Source organism: Pelobates fuscus, chromosome 2 (assembly GCF_036172605.1).
Source record: "Pelobates fuscus isolate aPelFus1 chromosome 2, aPelFus1.pri, whole genome shotgun sequence".
Classification (NCBI taxonomy): Eukaryota; Metazoa; Chordata; class Amphibia; order Anura; family Pelobatidae; genus Pelobates; species Pelobates fuscus.
The window spans coordinates 314,472,495-314,490,598 of record NC_086318.1 but is presented as its reverse complement, the minus strand read 5'-3'; the positions used below and the strand labels follow the sequence as shown (position 1 = coordinate 314,490,598).

Genomic DNA, 18,104 nt, shown 5'->3' with positions numbered 1-18,104 from the left:
TGTTGTGGGATCAAGGAATTTCAGGGATAAGAATCTCCTTAGGGGAGCTTCTCTGTGCTTCAGTGCATTTATACACTTAATGTATTTTTCTATTAGAGCAGGGCTCAACAAATCCCAGGTCGCCATGTGTTTTTACTCACCGTTTTTCTTACGCTTTGCCTGTTTTGCCGCAGCTGGTCCCGACCCTATGGCTGGTCCTTCCTCCATGGCGGATATCATCAATCTTTGGATTTGTCAATGTGTGTCCCTGTGCATCAGTGTGTCATAGTGTGTATATGTATGTATGCATGTATTAATGTGTTTGTGTCCAGGACTGCCATGCGAGGGTGGTATGGTATGGTATGGTATGGGCAATGCAAACTCAACTAAAAAGTTTGCTCAACTAAAATGTTGATTTTTGATTCCTATAATCCCTTCACACCAGCACTTATGTATACACGATTGCCAGGCTATGCAACCCTACCCCACAAATGTGTATAAATGATTAGCATAATGGATAATTACATTTTTTATTGCAAATTTATTTAGTTTGCAAATTATGCCATAACTCAGTTAGAGAGCTCACAACGCAGCAGCACAGGGAGTCATAACACTGCAATGAATATAAAGACTATCTCTCTGTATCCAGTGCTGCAAGCCCGGCACTCAACTAACTACAGCTCCTTATGCACACACAATGCAACCCCTTCTTATTTTTTCACTTTGGGTGTTAGTGGGGGCCTCATGTTTGAGTCTTGCCTAAGGCCTCAAAAAGTCTAGAGTGGTCACTGCCCCCAAAGAAAACATGCATGAAAAATGCATGCTTGTATAAGGGGGGTGTATCTACTAAATAGTGATTTTTATTATTATTATTATTATTTTTTATGATTTTACGTGTGATACAACTTTGCAAATTTGTAGTGGCATTATATAATTCTGTCAGGTGGATCTCATTTAACAAAAAAGTAATTTAAAGAAACAAAATAACTAGTTTTTACGGTAGTATATTTTACTTATGGACACAAGCAAATTTTAAATAACATTGTAAGAAGTGTGAAAATGCGGTAGAATAAACAAATTGAAGTGTGCATCTGATGAAATGTAAACAAACACTCCTTGCATTAAACACAGCTTATTTCTATGCTTTTCTCCAGCCTCTGCACACAACCTGATAAGGCAGGAGATGATTATCCTTATAACTACAAGGTCTGGTTATCAGAGTAGCAAGTAGTTAATACTGAATGTTTCAAATTGAAATGTAATTGTTGTCACTACAAAACCAATAATGCTTATATGTAGCAAATGCAGGACCTGATGCCAGGTTCCGATCCTAGTCCTGTAACAGAAAACCAGAAACCAGGCCCTGGAACCAAATAAACTATGTTGTATTTTTTCTTCCAGTGATCACTTCCTTCTTGGTATGTCCTCTGGATCCTGAACTGAAATCTAGCTTTCTGTTAATGTTTAAAATCAATCTCCATTAGGTTTTTTGTTTCTTTTAAATTAAAGAAACAGTCCAAGCACTATAAATACTACATCGGGCTGCAGTGGTTATAATTAAATTAAATTGTGTGAATCTGTGTGTGTGTGTGTGTATGTGTCAGTGTGTGTATGTGCCAATATCTGTGTGTATGTGTCAGTGTATGTATCTGTGTGTCAAGGTGTGTGTATGTTGCTGTGTGTGTATCAGTGTTTCAGTGTGTGTATCTGTGAGTGAGTGAGTGTGTGTATCTGTGTGTATGTGCCAGTGTGTGTATCTGTGTCAAGGTGTGTGTATCAGTGTGTCAGTGTGTGTACATCTGTGAGTAAGTGTGTGCATCTGTGTGTGTGTATGTGTCACTGTGTATCTGTGTGTCAATGTATCTGTCAGTGTGTGTATGTGCCAGTGTGTGTATTTTTGTGCCAGTGTGTGCACCTATGTATCAATGTGCATCTGTCAGTGTGGGTATCTGTGTGTGTATGTGCCTGTGTGTGTATCTGTGTGTGTATGTGTCAGTGCGTGTATCAGTGTGTATATGTGCCAGTGTGTGTATCTGTGTGCAAGTGTATATATCAGTGTGTGTATCTGAGTGTGTGTGTGTGTGTATGTACCAGAATGTTTATCTTTGTGCCAATATGTATTTATCTGTGTATATATGTGCCAGTGTGTGCATCTGTTTATCAAGGTGTGTGAATCTGTATGTCAGTGTGTGTATATGTGTGCCTGTGTGTATTTGCTAGTGTGTGTGTTTTTGTGTGTATGTGTCATGTGTGTATATGTGTGTCAGTGTATAAATCAGTATGTGCCAGTGTGTGTATCAGTGTGCCTGCAGTATGTATATGTGTGTGTATGTGCCAGTTTGTGTATCTGTCAGTGTGTGTGGGTATCTATGTGTCAGTGTGTATATCTGAGTGTGTGTATGTGTCAGTGTGTTTCTGTTTGTTAATGTGTATGTATATCTGTGTAAGTAGGTATGTGACAGTGTATGTGCAGACATCCTAGCAATCAAACACCAACAAAACATGCAAACACACCCCTGCAAACACAAATTTGTCATACAAAGGCATCCCTTAACTCCAACTCCAAAATTATATACAAGGAATCAAATGCCAATATTATACACAAATGTAAATTTAAAATCCCACCCTACATCCAAACACACCGCTGCACGCATATGCAAACATTACATCCAAACAAACAAACCCCTGTTTTAAAATGCTAAAATTATATACAAACACCAACTCTACACAAAGAAGCACACATTCTCCTAAGTACTATAATCTGCTCTGTATTTGTAGAAATCAGTGCGTATTGCTACAGTACAAAATGTGGGGGGAGAGGGGGTTCCACAGAAAAAATTAATTGGAAACCCCTGTACTATGACCATGCAGGTTTTAGGATACAATGGCTGAAATGGTAAAATATACTTCATGGGGAGAATTTTTCCAATATTTAACAGCAAGTTTCCTCGATTTCCAATGCAGTGTATAAACCCCCACATTATATATGTTTTGGGGGGCAGAGGGCAATTAGCCTATAGTAAGATTCTGCTTAGATCTATATCCTTTGAGTTGCAGGCAGTTTTCCACTGAAATACAATACAAGACTTTAAGAATTAAAGCCTGGCAGGGTATTTTTAGCATGTGTTACAACATATAACATGTGGGGATGTTTGTTACTATAGTCACCCAGACCACTTCATCCCAATGAAGTGTTGTGGGTCCAGTATCCCTGTCCTCGATGTCCTCTAAACACTGTAATATAAAAAACCCAAAGAAAAACAAGTTACCTGCGCTCTCTCCTTAATCCATATGTATTCTTAAACAAATTGAGTTTTTTTAGTTACCTCCAATGGCCATGAGAGGATAAGCCCACCTGCCAACATCAAGGCAGACCCCCCAGGTGGGTCCTAACTCTAACCATTCACCTTGCTTCCTTGAGCCTATGGCAAAGACATCTCTAATGAGGACAGCAAGGGGTATTTTTTTATATACACCCCTATATATTATTAACCCTTAATAGGGTTAATAAAACATTGTGGTTTTTGAGAAACTCCAATGTTTATATTCCAGGGTTAAAGGAACACTATAGCGTCAGGACTCAGGAATCCAAATATAGTGGCCGTGTGAGTGGCTGCATCTAGAGGTGTTCCTAGGTAGCAATGTAAACTCTGGATTTTCTCTGAAAAGGCAGTAATTACAGTGCTCAGCCTGCAGGGACAAGCCATAGACACCAGAACTATTAAGTGTCCCTATTGGAATTAAAACTTGGTGGCGTGACGTCCAAGCCCCATCAGAATGCATTGATTCAAAGTTTGAATGCAAGGGCAATGCTTGCCACACATGCACAATACGTCCCCTCTATGAGGAGCATTGGATTGGACCATCACAGAGGAGGCCTCTTCTGTGAAGAAGCTGAGGGAGAAGAGCTAGGGGAGAAAAGCTATATTTAGGAGTTTTACTGTTTCCTATATAATGTCTTTTTTTCTGGTGCCACTTCCATTTAAAAAAAAAAAAAAATAATCAAATTCTATGACAAAAGAAACACTTTATTTGCCCACCTAGGGCTTACATATACCTCATGGTAGTGCAACATACTGTGCTGGTAAAGATGTTATGACAATAACAATATGTAGCACCTCAATCCCATGGTGTTCTTTGCAATCCCAAATGTATACATGGTTCATTTTTACATTATTACACTTGTAATACATTTAGAAAGTGTGATAAATATAATCCAAAAACTTTGAAATTTACCCAAATATGTCCATTCTCTTTTGTAACACAACACTGTTGAATAGTTCTGCCGCCATCTTAACATACAATTCACTAGAGCTCCAAGAGCACCTTCATGATGTGTTGTTATCTGCTCCTTGGTTTACAAAATGTAATCCTGCTCAAATAATCTTTATTAGGCTTTTCATTGGGCATCCTTTAACCCCAATTTGGCCTTGGATCACATCTATGGCTTGTTAACCGCAAGTGTGCCTGATCAGACTCTGAAAGGGTAAAAGCTGACATTCATTGTGTTCTTCCTTATTCAAAAAAAAAAAGTAAAACTCACACTTCTCTATCCTGCAAAGTTTAAAGTCACACTCAATGTAAAAGATTTAAACATTTCTAAGAGATCAGCCTGAAGAAGCTGGACATAGTCACCTCATCACTCTTACCTCACTCACCAAGTGGCACTCCGAGCCATCAAGAAGCACTGGGGAACCAGAAGGGCACTCTTAAAGTGGTCTGTACCTTATAATTGTGCAGATCCCCAACGTGTGAAGTGAGGAGGCACACGGCCATTCTGGGAGATCTGTTAATTTACCTGCCAGCTCAGTGAGGGCTGGTCAGAGTTGGAGCTCCAGGTCCAGATAGGTGATGTTTTTTTTCAATAACTTCAATGCATTAACTATATGATATATCAAAAATAAGGTACTCCCTTAAAGGGACACTCAATGAAGTGGTCTGGGTGCCATATGCCTGTCTCTTTAATCCTCCAATGTAAAGCATTTCTGTTTTGCAAGAATGACAATGTTTACATTGCAGGGTTTTAAATCCCTCTAGTGACTGTAACTCGGACAGACACTAGTGGCACTTCCACTGAAATAGCCAAGTAAACATCATAGAGGTAGACAATCTGATTCTGTGATTGTATTTATTTTAATTTAATCTAAGCCAAGGACTGGATGACAAAGAGAAACATAGAAACATAGAAACATAGAATGTGACGGCAGATAAGAACCATTCGGCCCATCTAGTCTGCCCAGTTTTCTAAATACTTTCATTAGTCCCTGGCATTATCTTATGGTTAGGATAGCCTTATGCCTATCCCACGCATGCTTAAACTCCTTTACTGTGTTAACCTCTACCACTTCAGCTGGAAGGCTATTCCATGCATCCAATACCCTCTCAGTAAAGTAATACTTCCTGATATTATTTTTAAACCTTTGTCCCTCTAATTTTAGACTATGTCCTCTGGTTGTGGTAGTTTTTCTTCTTTTAAATATAGTCTCCTCCTTTACTGTGTTGATTCCCTTTATGTATTTAAATGTTTCTATCATATCCCCCCTGTCTCGTCTTTCCACCAAGCTATACATGTTAAGATCCTTTAACCTTTCCTGGTAAGTTTTATCCTGCAATCCATGAACCAGTTTAGTAGCCCTTCTTTGAACTCTCTCTAAGGTATCAATATCCTTCTGAAGATATGGTCTCCAGTACTGTGTACAGAGAGCAGTAGAGCAGTAGAGACATCATAGCAATGGTTCTCCTGCTTTCCTGCTCTCTATCTCTATCTTGTGCTTCTCTGCAACAAGCATTTCTCATACTTCCATTTGGTTTCAAATGAATTTCATCAGAATATTGAGTGATCGGTGGTTCATCCCAATAAAATAACTCAGAAACACAATACTGATGTATTGTGAACCAACCAAAACAGACAATGGATGAACAGTTTCGTTTGATTCCTAATTCAGAGTTCCAAAAAAAGAGATAATTGATGGGGAAAAAAGATGATTGATGGTTATGGGACAGTCACTAAATGTTGATTTTATTCACAGATCAAGTGAGAAGTTTCAATACAGGGAAATGGGAAGCAGTAAAAAGAAAATCTATATTTATATAAGTGGAGGTCTGCCAAGGTATCACCGCCACGGATATCCTTTTCCTATAATAACAAGCCAATAATCCACAGGTTATAATATCGCCGGTATCACATAACCCCCCATACATGAGCCAAGGCTTAATGCTGGGAGAAGACTCCTCCTCTGTGCCTGTGAGATATTTGAGTCAAGAACTGCACTAAACTCAATTATCTCCAGACATAGAAAAATGAACAATATTACAACACCCCAAAATACATGGGAAGCTGGGATCTGGGTGAACAATATATTAAAAAATCCTCAGATCCGTTCGGTAGTTTTCGATCAGCACTGCAGGGAATTTCTGACCGGTCTGCCACGAGGTAGAAGCCCAAAATAGTTCCATGGAAATTGTGGCAAGAGCTGGTCTCCGTTCGTGAGATTTTGTACAAAATCGGAAAGCTGGTTCGTGGAGAGTAACTCCTGAACGCCATTCGTCTAAGTGAACGGGAACTAGAACGGGCAGTAGATCCATGGTGACCAGTACTCGCGGGAATGCCTGGCCGAAATGAGTTCCGGGCACTCGACGACCAGGTTCCGTTGCCAGCGTTCGGGAGACAAGATGCCGACATCCATTGTCCCAGCCACGTGCATTCACATATACGATGGAATGGCGGCCACCCAGTTGAGTATTCTATTAATTATTTCCTTTGCGGTTTTCGTACAAGATACATAACGTTCCACGTTCTAATTGGTCTCTGGGGTGGTCTCAATTTGGGAACTGAACAAAATAAACTAACAAAACTGGGACATGAAGCAAACCGAACAGAAATAGCCAAACAGTGATGGGGTATTCCTTCACAATATATCTCTTAAATAATTAATATTTAAATATAGCTTTAAAAAATATATATATATTATTGCTCCTCCTTTTCCTCCTCTCTTTGTTGCTTATTCTCACTTAAATCTGTGAACCATGGCAAGAAAATGTGCCCAACAATTCACACTCATGAATAACCTTGATGAGCAAATAAATCAGTCAAAACATTAAGCTTGAAGAGTCACAAATCACCAGCAAACAGTTATTCATAGATAACGTATTTTGAGGTAATCCAGAGCAGAATTTGGGGATCTAAGTTTTCAGCAACAATGTAATGCTGCTATACACACCACACAAAAACATTAAAGAAGGCTCTCGCAGAATTTGGATATAAAATTGGGCAAATAAAATATCAATGACCCTAGTATGTCTACTTTTCAAAAATATGTACTTTCCTTGGGTGATTTGGGATTCCATGATCACTGTTAAAGTGTTATTCTAAGCACTATAACCACTTCAGTGACTTGAAGTGGTCGTGGTGCCTGGAGTCTGCATGTGCAATGTTTTGGTTTGAAACGCTAAACATACAGAGTTTAACCCCTCTCCTGCCAGACGTATAGCTCCACCTCCGGGACCATCGCTGGAGATTTATTTACCAGCTCACAACAAGAGTTTTGGGCTGACCAATGTCAATTCTGTATTTATTGCTCAGTTGAAACTGAATAGATGGAGGGATTGACTTCTGGCTTTCGCAGGTCTGCAGAAGCCAGATGTCATCACCGACCATAGAGGACTCATGGCGCTCCGCAGGGACTCAAGTAAGAGGGCAAACCATTGCAAAATGATTTGCCACGTACCCAGGAAACGGGCCATGGTACTCCTGGCATCATAAAAAACTACAGCATGCTTTTAAATAAGACAATAATAAAATGGTGCAATAATTTAGTTTGGAAACAATGATACAAACATTCCCTGTGATATATCACCTATATTTGTAAAAAAAAAAAAAAAAAAAAACACTCCACAACAGTTTACATTGTAGTCACATACTGAATGATTGGTTATAGCCTATCTGTCTTTAAAACAATATATGTGTGATTGTAAACAATTATAAACAAACACAGAAATCATATCATTGGTTTTTGTCATGGTGTGGGAAACTGGCCTTACTAAATGATAAGTTACAGCAATAACGTTGAAAACTGACTTCAGGCAGAGCAGGTCACTATCAGAGACTTCAGGCAGAGCAGGTCACTATCAGACTGGTCAGCCTCTGTTTCTAATCCCCCCTTAACCCAGCTAAACACACAGCAAGCCCTGTTTATTTTTATCTCCATGCTCCCTCCAGTCTCCATATTAGTAAGAAGAGTTTCATTACTTACCTTCCAAAGTGCCCCACATAGTCAAAGAGTGGCTCCATGTTGTGACTCTCGTACCAGGGCAGACTGTCTGCTGTCTGTGCAGTCCCACTCTTTTAACTGTTCATTGTGCTTATTCCAATGTGCCTTGTGAAGGGTGCATCTTTTTTTTTTTTTTTTTTTTTGCAGAGTTTCCAGTTACGGCTGAGTTGGTGTGACTGTCATATATGTATTGCTTCCAGTTCTTATCAGGCTGTCACCTCTGTGCAAAGGTTTTCTGGAGAGGGAAGGCTGAGAGGTAGAACCTTAAAAAACAAGGCTGTGTGTTTGTCTGGGTTTAGTGCTGCTGTGTTTGTGATAATATAATGAGGAAAGTTCCCAGCCAGGGCATATGGACATAGAGTTTGTTCTGGGAGGGAGGAGAAGAGACAGAAATCTCTCCTCGAACTAACAGTACTCCCTAAACACTAACAAGCAGACCAAATGCCTCACAGCTTCCAGTTACATTCCACTCCTGCAATGTACTCCAATAGTAGTCCCAGCTTTATTAAAGGGACACTATAGGCACCCAGCCCACTTCATCTTATTGAATTGGTCAGGGGGCAGTGTCCCAGTCCCTTTAACCCTGAAATCTAAAACATTGCAAATGTTTACTTTGCATTGTTAAAGGGACACTATAGGGTCAGAAATACAAACAGTAGTGTTAAATGTCCAAGGTCTTGCATCTTGGGTTAATGTTTTCATATGGGGAAGGCCTAATACGCACTTGGTGCTTGCTGGGCATTCACATTAGGCTGCAGAGCAAATGCTGGGGATGCCATCTGGGTGCCTGGGCATGTTGCTGGAGGCAGGTACAGCACAGAGCTGCCGGTGCAGAGATATGGCATAGAGCTATGGCACAGAGCTGCTGGGGGCAGAGCTATGGCACAGAGCTGCTGGGGGCAGGGCAATGGCACAGAGCGTCTGGGGGCAGGGCGATGGCACAGAGAGTCTGGGACAGAACAATGGCACATAAATCCTGGGGCAGATTGATGGAATGGAGAGGCTGGGGGTAGAAAGATGTCACAGAAAGACTGGGAGCAGAAAGATGTTACAGAGAGGCTGGTGGCTGAGAGATGCCACAGACAGGCTTTTTTGAGACACAGGACTCATTGGCATCATATACAAATTTTATACATTTACTGCTCATTGGCATGATATACAGGGTTTATGCATTTACTGCTTATTGGCAAGATATACCAAAATCATGCATTTAATGCTTTTTGACATGAAATACAAGGTTTATGCATTTAATGTACTCCTTTTAATAAATGCTTGCTTGGTTGGGGAGATCTTTCTTATTGATTAGTGATGTCCAAGTGTCAAGTGGACAGGCAATAGCTCCACGGGCTGCTCTCTAGCCACATTTCACATCTAGATGCCCAATTTCATAGCACTTCAATTCTATTCAATTATCTTGTATGTCTATCAACACATCTATTTTGTTTGTATACTTGTGTCTATTACTTATGTTAATTAACAGGTGGGTTGGTAAAATTGCATTGTGGGCTAAATTATTTTTGCCCCTCTCAGGCCACAAGTTGCCAGTCCTCTCCTGACAAAGGGTTTAAGGATGGAAGGAATTGTCCAAGCTCTGAACCAGAACAATACCTTTAATTTGAGCCATACTTTTACCTCTTTGTTCAGGAAAATAGGTATTTCATTCCACCACATCACATATTTATATATAAAACATAATTTGATAGGGATGAAATTTAAAAAACTGTGAGAAATTAAGAAATGTTACTGCCCAAGTTCTGCATGGCATTATAATAGTGAATGTCATAATACTGCTTTTACTACAAAAAAAATACACATATGTGTATGCCCTCGGGTGTAACAATGCCCCCATATACAGGTTTTGTGGTGTTTTGGAAAGTTACAGGGTCAAATAAAGAGAGTGCCCCAGAGGCATAACTAAAAACTACTGTGCCCCCGTGTAAAAATTGCCCTGGCTCCCCTCATGTGTCTTATATATCCCCTTCATGTGTCTTATTCTTCCCCTTTAGCTCCTCCACATGTCTTATCCCCATCAGCCCCTCCACGTGTCTCATTCTAGCCCCAGCCCCTCCACATGTCTCATTCTAGCCCCAATCCGTCCACGTGTCTCACTCTCCCCGCCTCCCCCCATTCCCTCAATGTGTTTCATTCCCCCCAGCCCTCTGTCTCATTAGAATTATTTTTGCCTGAAGCTGAAGCAAGCAAGGTGAATTGTTAGAGTAGGACCCGCCTAAGAGTTTTGCCTTGACTTGGCAGGGGAGCTTACATCAAATGACCATTGGAGTGGTACCAAAACCTCAATTTATTTAAATATGAATAGGAATTTTGGATAGTGCGCAAGTAACTCTTTTCTTTGGTTACTATCTTTAATTGTCTCTAATTGTCTGTAATGACTTTGCTTGTCTTTGCTGTCGTGGCATCATCAGCTTGTTTGCTATTATTTGCACTTCAAAAAGAAAAATTGAAAAAGAAAAATTCATATAATAACTTTATTAAGATGGCTTTTGCACTGTTTGAGCTGTGCTTAAGTCTAGAGCCGCCACTGGATTTTTTTTTTATAGAGCAGTTTGTCATCTGAGACCTGTCTGCACTAGCCAAGCAGCTGGTGACGAGGAGTGCCTGGCAAGCAGTCCAGTGGTGCTCTTGAGTAAATTCTGTCTACAATGTTCAGAGTATTGATGGCTGGTGCTGTCTGAGCCTTAGTGGTGGGTGGGGCTTAAATCTGGCATGGCTTACCTGATTCCCATTGCGCAGGAGGACTTGATCTGGAGAGTCCCGATCCCGATGAAGGTCCATGTGTGAGGATTACACTGCCAATGTGTGGGGAGATGCACTGTTGTAGTATTGTGTCCCTGACTATACATGTGTCTGCTGCTCCACATTTGGAGGAGTGTTATGTCTATTGATATGTCCTATGTACTGAAGGGGGTTTCTGTATAATGGTTTATATGTTTTTGTTATTTTTGGCAACAGGTTTTTTTTATTGCTGCAGGCTTGCCTAGCCTTTTGAGGGTCTTGATCTCTATGGCTATCTTTATCCTCCCTGAGCCTGGATCCCATGTCCAGAAGGGTTGGGGGACCCAGTTTATGGGGACATCACATGAGACTCTTTTTCCAGTTTGTTAATATTTTGAAGTTACCTTTTTTTCTTTTTTGTATTAATATTATTTATTTGTTTGCTTTTTACCTGGTGTTTGAAACTAATTAAATGTTACATATCTACTCAAGATAGCTCTAGAGAGCCTGGACTGAATCTCAATTTAATGAAAATATATTCCATTACAAGCATTATTTTATATAGTGCTGGGCATACTGCACTAGCTAATTATATCTTTCACAGGTTGCCACCAACGCTATTTACAATAAAGTTATATGAGCAAACAGCAATTGCCTCACTCTATTACACTGTTGTGCTCCCGTACTTACTATAATGTTATAATGTTTTGGTTGATTATTGCTCGATACTCATTTTTACTTTTTTTTCTCTTCATACTGTTTACTACTGTTACATACGTTTTGCTCTTGTGAGCTCTAACATGTGGGAAGGGCCCTTGCAAACAATATGTAAATTTTTATTTATTGTTTTTTTCCCTCGGACTTATTTACTAAAGGGACACTCCAGGCATCTGCCCATTTGAGTGGTCTGGGTGCCAACTCCCACCACCCTTAACCCTGCACGTGTAATTATTGCAGTTTTTTTTAAACTGCAATAATTACCTTGCTGGGTTAAGTCCTCCTCTAGTGGCTGTCTAAGTGTTTTAAACGCCGCTGGACGTCCTCACGCCAAGTGAGGACCTTTAACGTCGCCAAAATACCCATAGGAAAGCATTGAATAATGGTTTCCTATGGGGTGGTCTAATGTTAAAGACCTCCATGTTAAAATCATACATACTGCACATCTCTACAAGTTTTATTGTTGTGGAGTTCTGTGAAAAACGGAAACACACTGCACATTTCTGTCAAGGAGGACAATGTAAATTAGAACTCAGAGCTTCAAAGCAATACAACTCACAGTATTCTGTGGCATGGGTGGCAAAATAGTTTTTTCTCCTGTGTGGACACAAATCCTTGCACTGGCCCTGGAGAAAGCTACTAGGGGACCACTTGTCTGGATCCCGGAGGGCCAGAGAAACCTCACACTGAATTCCTATATAAACAGCTCTATTGGAAGATAGATACTATTTATATTGAAGTAGAACATCTACTACCCAAATGTGCTTCAGCATCACACTGGTTCACAGTACAGTCACAGCTCTAAATATCTATCAGCAGGTAAGGCTGGACCTAGTCCCATGTTGGCTTGTTGATGTCTCATATCCAGGAATCATCATCTTTAAGTAGGCCATGGAGGCTGTCAAGCAGCATGGTATTTGTTTGGTGGTCGTATAGTATATCATGCAGCGGATAACGTAGTCTGTTGTATCTATATGATATTAGTGGGGTAAGCAATTGTCTGTTTCGTCTGTGAACGACATAGCTTTTAAAGCTTGATATATCATAGCATAGGTGCCCTCGAAGGCACAGATTCAGTTATCTAATAGGTTTTCATTTAAACTGCAAACTATTAGTTGATTTTGCAGTTACATGCTGCTGAACCCTTACAACTTAGACTCTATACTTAGGTCTTTACCAGCTTAGGTGCCCTCGAAGCCACAGGGACAGGGACCTAGCACAATACCCTATTTTTGGCAACTACTCACAGATTTTGCAGAGACCTGTGTAGGTGCTCACTAAGGTACGGATTCTACATCTATAAATCCGTTCTTTCTCTTTTAATATCAACCATCACCATATCAGCGGCAATCCTGTTATTAACCCTTACCTATTATACTACTACTTCTTCTTTTTCAAAATGTGTTTGCAATTGCTTGTAAACTCTCAATAAAAATCTCAGCACAGACAATATTGTTGCATTTAGTAGATACCAATTTCTTTTATTAGACAAATTAACCAGTTTCACTTTTGTAATTCCTAAATTACTGGTTAGGTAATAATCCCCTCAGCAGATAGTCCAAAAAGCACAACATATGTATGTGCTAATACTGTTCTCTCTTCAAGTGAAGATTGGACACAGTAAACAATCAGTTGCAACATATTTGTTACATCTTAAAATTTAGTACTACATTTGTAGCAATACAGCATTCTAGCTATCTGATAGAGTTTAGGATGTATACCTCGGTCCTGATACATATTCTTCTTATTTCGACTCATTTATACTTTTTAAGTGATTATTTATTAAATGTTACATTTAAATTGAACTTCGGAACAGTACTTTTCCTTTTTATTTTTCAATTTTTTAAATTGCCCCAGATTTAAAATACATTTTGAGCTTCCAACTTTTTTCTTAAATGCTTGGAAAGATCACCGCCAGGCCAAAGTTCCGCCAGAGAGGTCTGCGTAGAAGGCCAATGACATCTCCTCGAATCAGTAAGGTGACTAACCCCTAGTGGCGACCAGGACTGCTGCTTTATCTTTATGGCATTGAAATGGTATCATTAGGTCTCCTGAGGCCGTTGGTGGTGCTTTGGCAGGTTTTGGGATTCAGAATATTCCCTCTAACATCACCGCCTTGTCCTATTTCAGGGTTAGCAATTCAGGTATATTATCCGAAACCCCTCTGATTTTCACATTTTTCTGTCTTCTCCTTGGGCGGCAAATCTGTATTTGTGGGCTAGGTTCTGCTGTTGCAGCTCTCTGACCGCTTGTTGAAGCTTCGTTATATGTGTATTTTTTTACGCAGAACTCTTCACTACTCCAAGGCGGCCAGTCAGGCCCTGCAGGTAGTCATGTATCACGGCCACATCTACTTAGATTTTCTTGTGGAGGTCTGCCATGAGCTTTTAGATAGCTACCAGTGTCACTGGAGCGGCTTTGGCTTTCTGCGGTAGGGGTGTCACTCAGGCCGTTGTTTGTAACACTGGTGCTGGTGTTAAGTCTCCCTCTGCTTAATCCGATGACCCATCGGAGAAGTGTGAGCAGCCGCCGTGGAGGAATGCCATCTTGGGCTCGTGGGTGCCCCAGGTCTGCCGTCACAAATCGCCAATGCTCATACCTTGCCGGGGTCTATTAGGTTTTTGTTTTTTGTTTTTGCGGCCCATGTGGTAGATGTTAGGGTCAACCTGGGCATTATCTGATGAGTGTGGGGTATCTGGTTTAGAAGGTTTCTGTCCTCTGGTATTCCAGAGCTCAGAGGCCATGCGACTGTTCGCTTCAGTAGTTAGGCTCTTTTATCATGCATAGGATGAGGTAAAGGCAATGTACATGCCTACACAAGTACAAATTGAATTATAAGATAAATTAGACCTGTGCTACAGAGACTCCACACTGTAGTCCCAACAGTGTAATAACAGCAAGAAACCGGCCGCACATGTGATCCTATACCTAAATAGCACTCAGATGTATGCAGTATAGGGGAAACACCACTGTGTTAAAGTTCTGACCAGCTGCATACGTGGTCCTATGCCCAAAACAGTTCCAGGGCGCTTGGTGCTTTGGTCAGTCAACTTTCTGGAGCTCCTGCAGGCCCAATATGGGGTGATCTGCCTGGGTCTCTGGTTGGGTTTGTTCCCCTTAGTCTCAGGCACCTTCCCTCCAAAAAGCGCTCTCCTGGCGGATTGTGGTTCAAAATCACGAACCAAGTTATCCGGGAACTGCATGGTCACCTCATGCCAAAAACAGTTCCATAATATTCGCGGCTACGTCCCGCTGAGGTGACCGGGAATCCACAAAGTCCTGATGCCGTAATTAGTTCCATAGCAGTCACAGCTAAGTACTGCTGAGGACTATTTGTGGGTTTGGTTCATGCGAATGGACGCCAGAGAGCCAGCATTGACATGAAGGGAAAATGCCGAACCAGGGGCACCCAGGACAAGCTACTAATGGCGGCTGGGGAGCTTTAACTCCTGGACATGGTCTTTGTATATGACCCACAGTCCTTGGGCAGGAGGCTAGCTAGCAGGCTTCTCCAGGAGCTAATGGCATTGGCACGTTTGTCACACAGATATATATACTCCTCTTCTGTCTCAGAAGAGGAATTAAGATCAGTAGTTTAATTTAATTTAATATGATTAAGAAAGAATGATCTAATAACCTGTTAAAAGTGTAACAGCAAGAAAAGGAAAAAAACGAGTCTTGCGCAATCAGTATAAATGTGCACAACCAGGTGCTACCACAGTTTATTTGAGGACAGAGTACAGACAGCAAACGTTTCGAGCACAAGCCCTTTCTCAATGCTGATGTCCTGACATTTGCATTAAGAATTGGCTTGTGCCCAAAAGGTTTGCTGTTTTTTTTTTTTTAAACTCTTTATTTTAGTTGTGCAATGTGCATATGGGAAAGGGTACAAACAAGCTTACAATGCCACAGCAGCATGATCAAGCACAACAAACATTTGGAGCATTAAGTGACATATGAGGATCATGCACATTTTGATATTTATATGAGATAAGTAAGAGTCAGTACAAACATTAAAAATTAAACTATGCTTAGCGCTCTGACATGTTTATACTAAGACAGTAATGCAAAATAATAACAATGGCTGTACATCTTAGCTAGAAAGTTTTCCTGGGAGGCCTGTGATGAGGTAAGTAAGAGAACAAAAAAATGAGGCATCTGATAGAAGACTAGCAGGCTTTGTTGGGCTGAGAGACAATAGGGGGAAGGCGGTCCACATCTATAAGGCTAGTTGTCTTCATTTTATTGTATTTTATATGCACCTTTTTTATTTTCTCATTTTACTGTACCTGTACTCAAAGACATCCAAGGCGGGGATCATTCCACCAACGCTTTACCTATTGAGCAGTGTTCCTGTCCAAGGCTTGTGAGTATTATTTGATCTACTTTTACACCACTTTATTATAATTGAGAGCACTATTGTTGCTTTTTTATTGCTTTCTGGAGCCTTGGATAACCAGACTGTGTTGACGGACACACTTTTCCTGCATATCCCATAAGCAGGGACCAGTGTTCTAGACTCTAGACTTTGTGAGGCCTTAGGCGAAACGCATGAGGCCCCTACTAACACCTAAAGTTAAAAATAGGGGTTGCATTGTGTGTGTAAGGTGCTGTTGTTGTATTTAAGGACAAGCTTGCAGCGCTGGATACAGAGAGCTAGTCTCTGTATTCATTGTTCAGAGGCTTGCTGTGTTACGGCTCCCTGTGCCATGGCATTGTGATCTCTCTGACTGTAGTTATGGCATAATATGCAAACTAACTAAACTTGCAATAAAATGTTATTAGAAATTATGCCAATCGTTTATACATGACTGAGGGGTATGGTTACATAGCCTTGCAGTCGTGTATACATAAGTGCCGGTGTATGTATATATGACTGTATCTGACATTGTCTACCTATGTGTGACAGGGTTTAGGTGAGTGCTGCACAGTTGGAGTACAGGATTGTAAGGGTTTATGTAATAGGGTGAGTGTGGCAGGGTGAAGGGGGTGAGTGGGACAGACTGATAGAGGATGAGTGACAGGGTCGGGGGGTGAGTGTGACAGTGCAAGAGAAGGTAAGTCTGACAGGGTTGATGGTGGGGTTAATGCAATAGGGTAGGTGTGGCAAAGCAAGGAGTTTGGTATTGTTGCAGTGGGTGAGAGTGACAGAATTAGGAGGGGTTATGTAAGTTTGGCTGGGTGTAGGGGGCGACAGTGTGTGGGGACTGAAAGTGTTTGGGAATGGTGATAGTGTATGTGAAGGGGGTGTCAGTGGGTGTGGTAATGATAGGGTATGGGTGGGGAATGACAAGGTGTGCGGTGGAAGGCTGTGACAGCGCGTGTGTGTGGGAAGGCTGTGATTGGGTGGGTGTGGGGTGACAGGGTAGGGGTCTTTGATAGGGTAGGGGACCTGTGACAGAGTGGGGGCTGTGAGAGAGTAGGGGGCTGTGAGAGGGTGGGGGTGGTAGGGGGCTTTGACAGGGTAGGGGTGGTAGGGGGGCTTTGACAGGATAGGAGGTGGTGGCGCACTGTGACAGGGTAAGAAGTGTGGGAGACTGTGACAGGACAAGGGGTCGTGGGGGGGCTGGAGCAGGGTGTGGTGGGGCAGGTGGTGGTAGGGGGGCTGTGACAGGGTAGTGGGGTGGTAGGAGGACAGTAGGAGGGCAGAGGGTGGTAGGGTTCCCCTGGGGCAGGGTGGTTATGACAGGGCAGGGGGTGGTAGGACGGCAGTGACAGGGTACGGGGTGGTAGGACGGCAGTGACAGGGCACGGGGTGGTAGGACGGCAGTGACAGGGTACGGGGTGATAGGGAGCAGAAAATGGTAGGGTGGCTGTGACAGGGCAGGGGATGATAGGGGGCATAGGATGGTAGGAGGGTAGTAGGAGGGCAGAAGGTAGCTGGGGCAAAGGGTGGTAGGAGTACAGTGAAAGGGTAGTGGGGTGGTAGGAGGGCAGAGGGTGGCTGGGGCAGAGGGTGGTAGGAGGACAGTGACAGGGTAGTGGGGTGGTAGGAGGGCAGAAAGTGGCTGGGGCAGAGGGTGGTAGGGTGGCTGGGGCAGGGGGTGGTAGGAGGACAGAGGGTGGCTTGGGCAGGGGGTGGTAGGAGGGCTGTGGGTGGTAGGAGGGCAGTGACAGGGTACAGGGTGGTAGGGGGCAGAGGGTGGTAGGGTGGCTGTGACAGGGCAGGGGATGGTAGGGGGAATAGGTGGGTAGGTGGGCAGGAGGAGGGCAGAGGGTGGCTGGGGCAGAGGGTGGTAGGGTGGTTGGGGCAGGGGGTGGTAGGAGGGCAGGGGGTGCCTGGGCAGAGGATGGTAAGGTGACTGGAGCAATGGGTGGCTGGGGCAGAGGGTGGTAGGGTGGCTGGGACAGAGGGTGGCTGGGGCAGAGGGTGGTAGGGTGGCTGGGGCAGAGGGTGGTAGGGTG

At 42.3% G+C, this 18,104-nt stretch overlaps 1 protein-coding gene across 1 annotated transcript in view; it reads right to left on the bottom strand.

Annotated features, from left to right (window-relative positions):
* The window catches only part of SLC22A16 (solute carrier family 22 member 16), a 99,786-nt gene extending 91,084 nt beyond the window's left edge, over window positions 1-8,702 (bottom strand). The window contains exon 1 of the mRNA XM_063443516.1: window positions 8,232-8,702. Coding sequence (XP_063299586.1) covers window positions 8,232-8,269 — 38 coding nt within the window. The 5' untranslated portion in view covers window positions 8,270-8,702. The remainder of the gene's footprint in view (window positions 1-8,231) is intronic.
* Window positions 8,703-18,104: the final 9,402 nt, after the last annotated feature.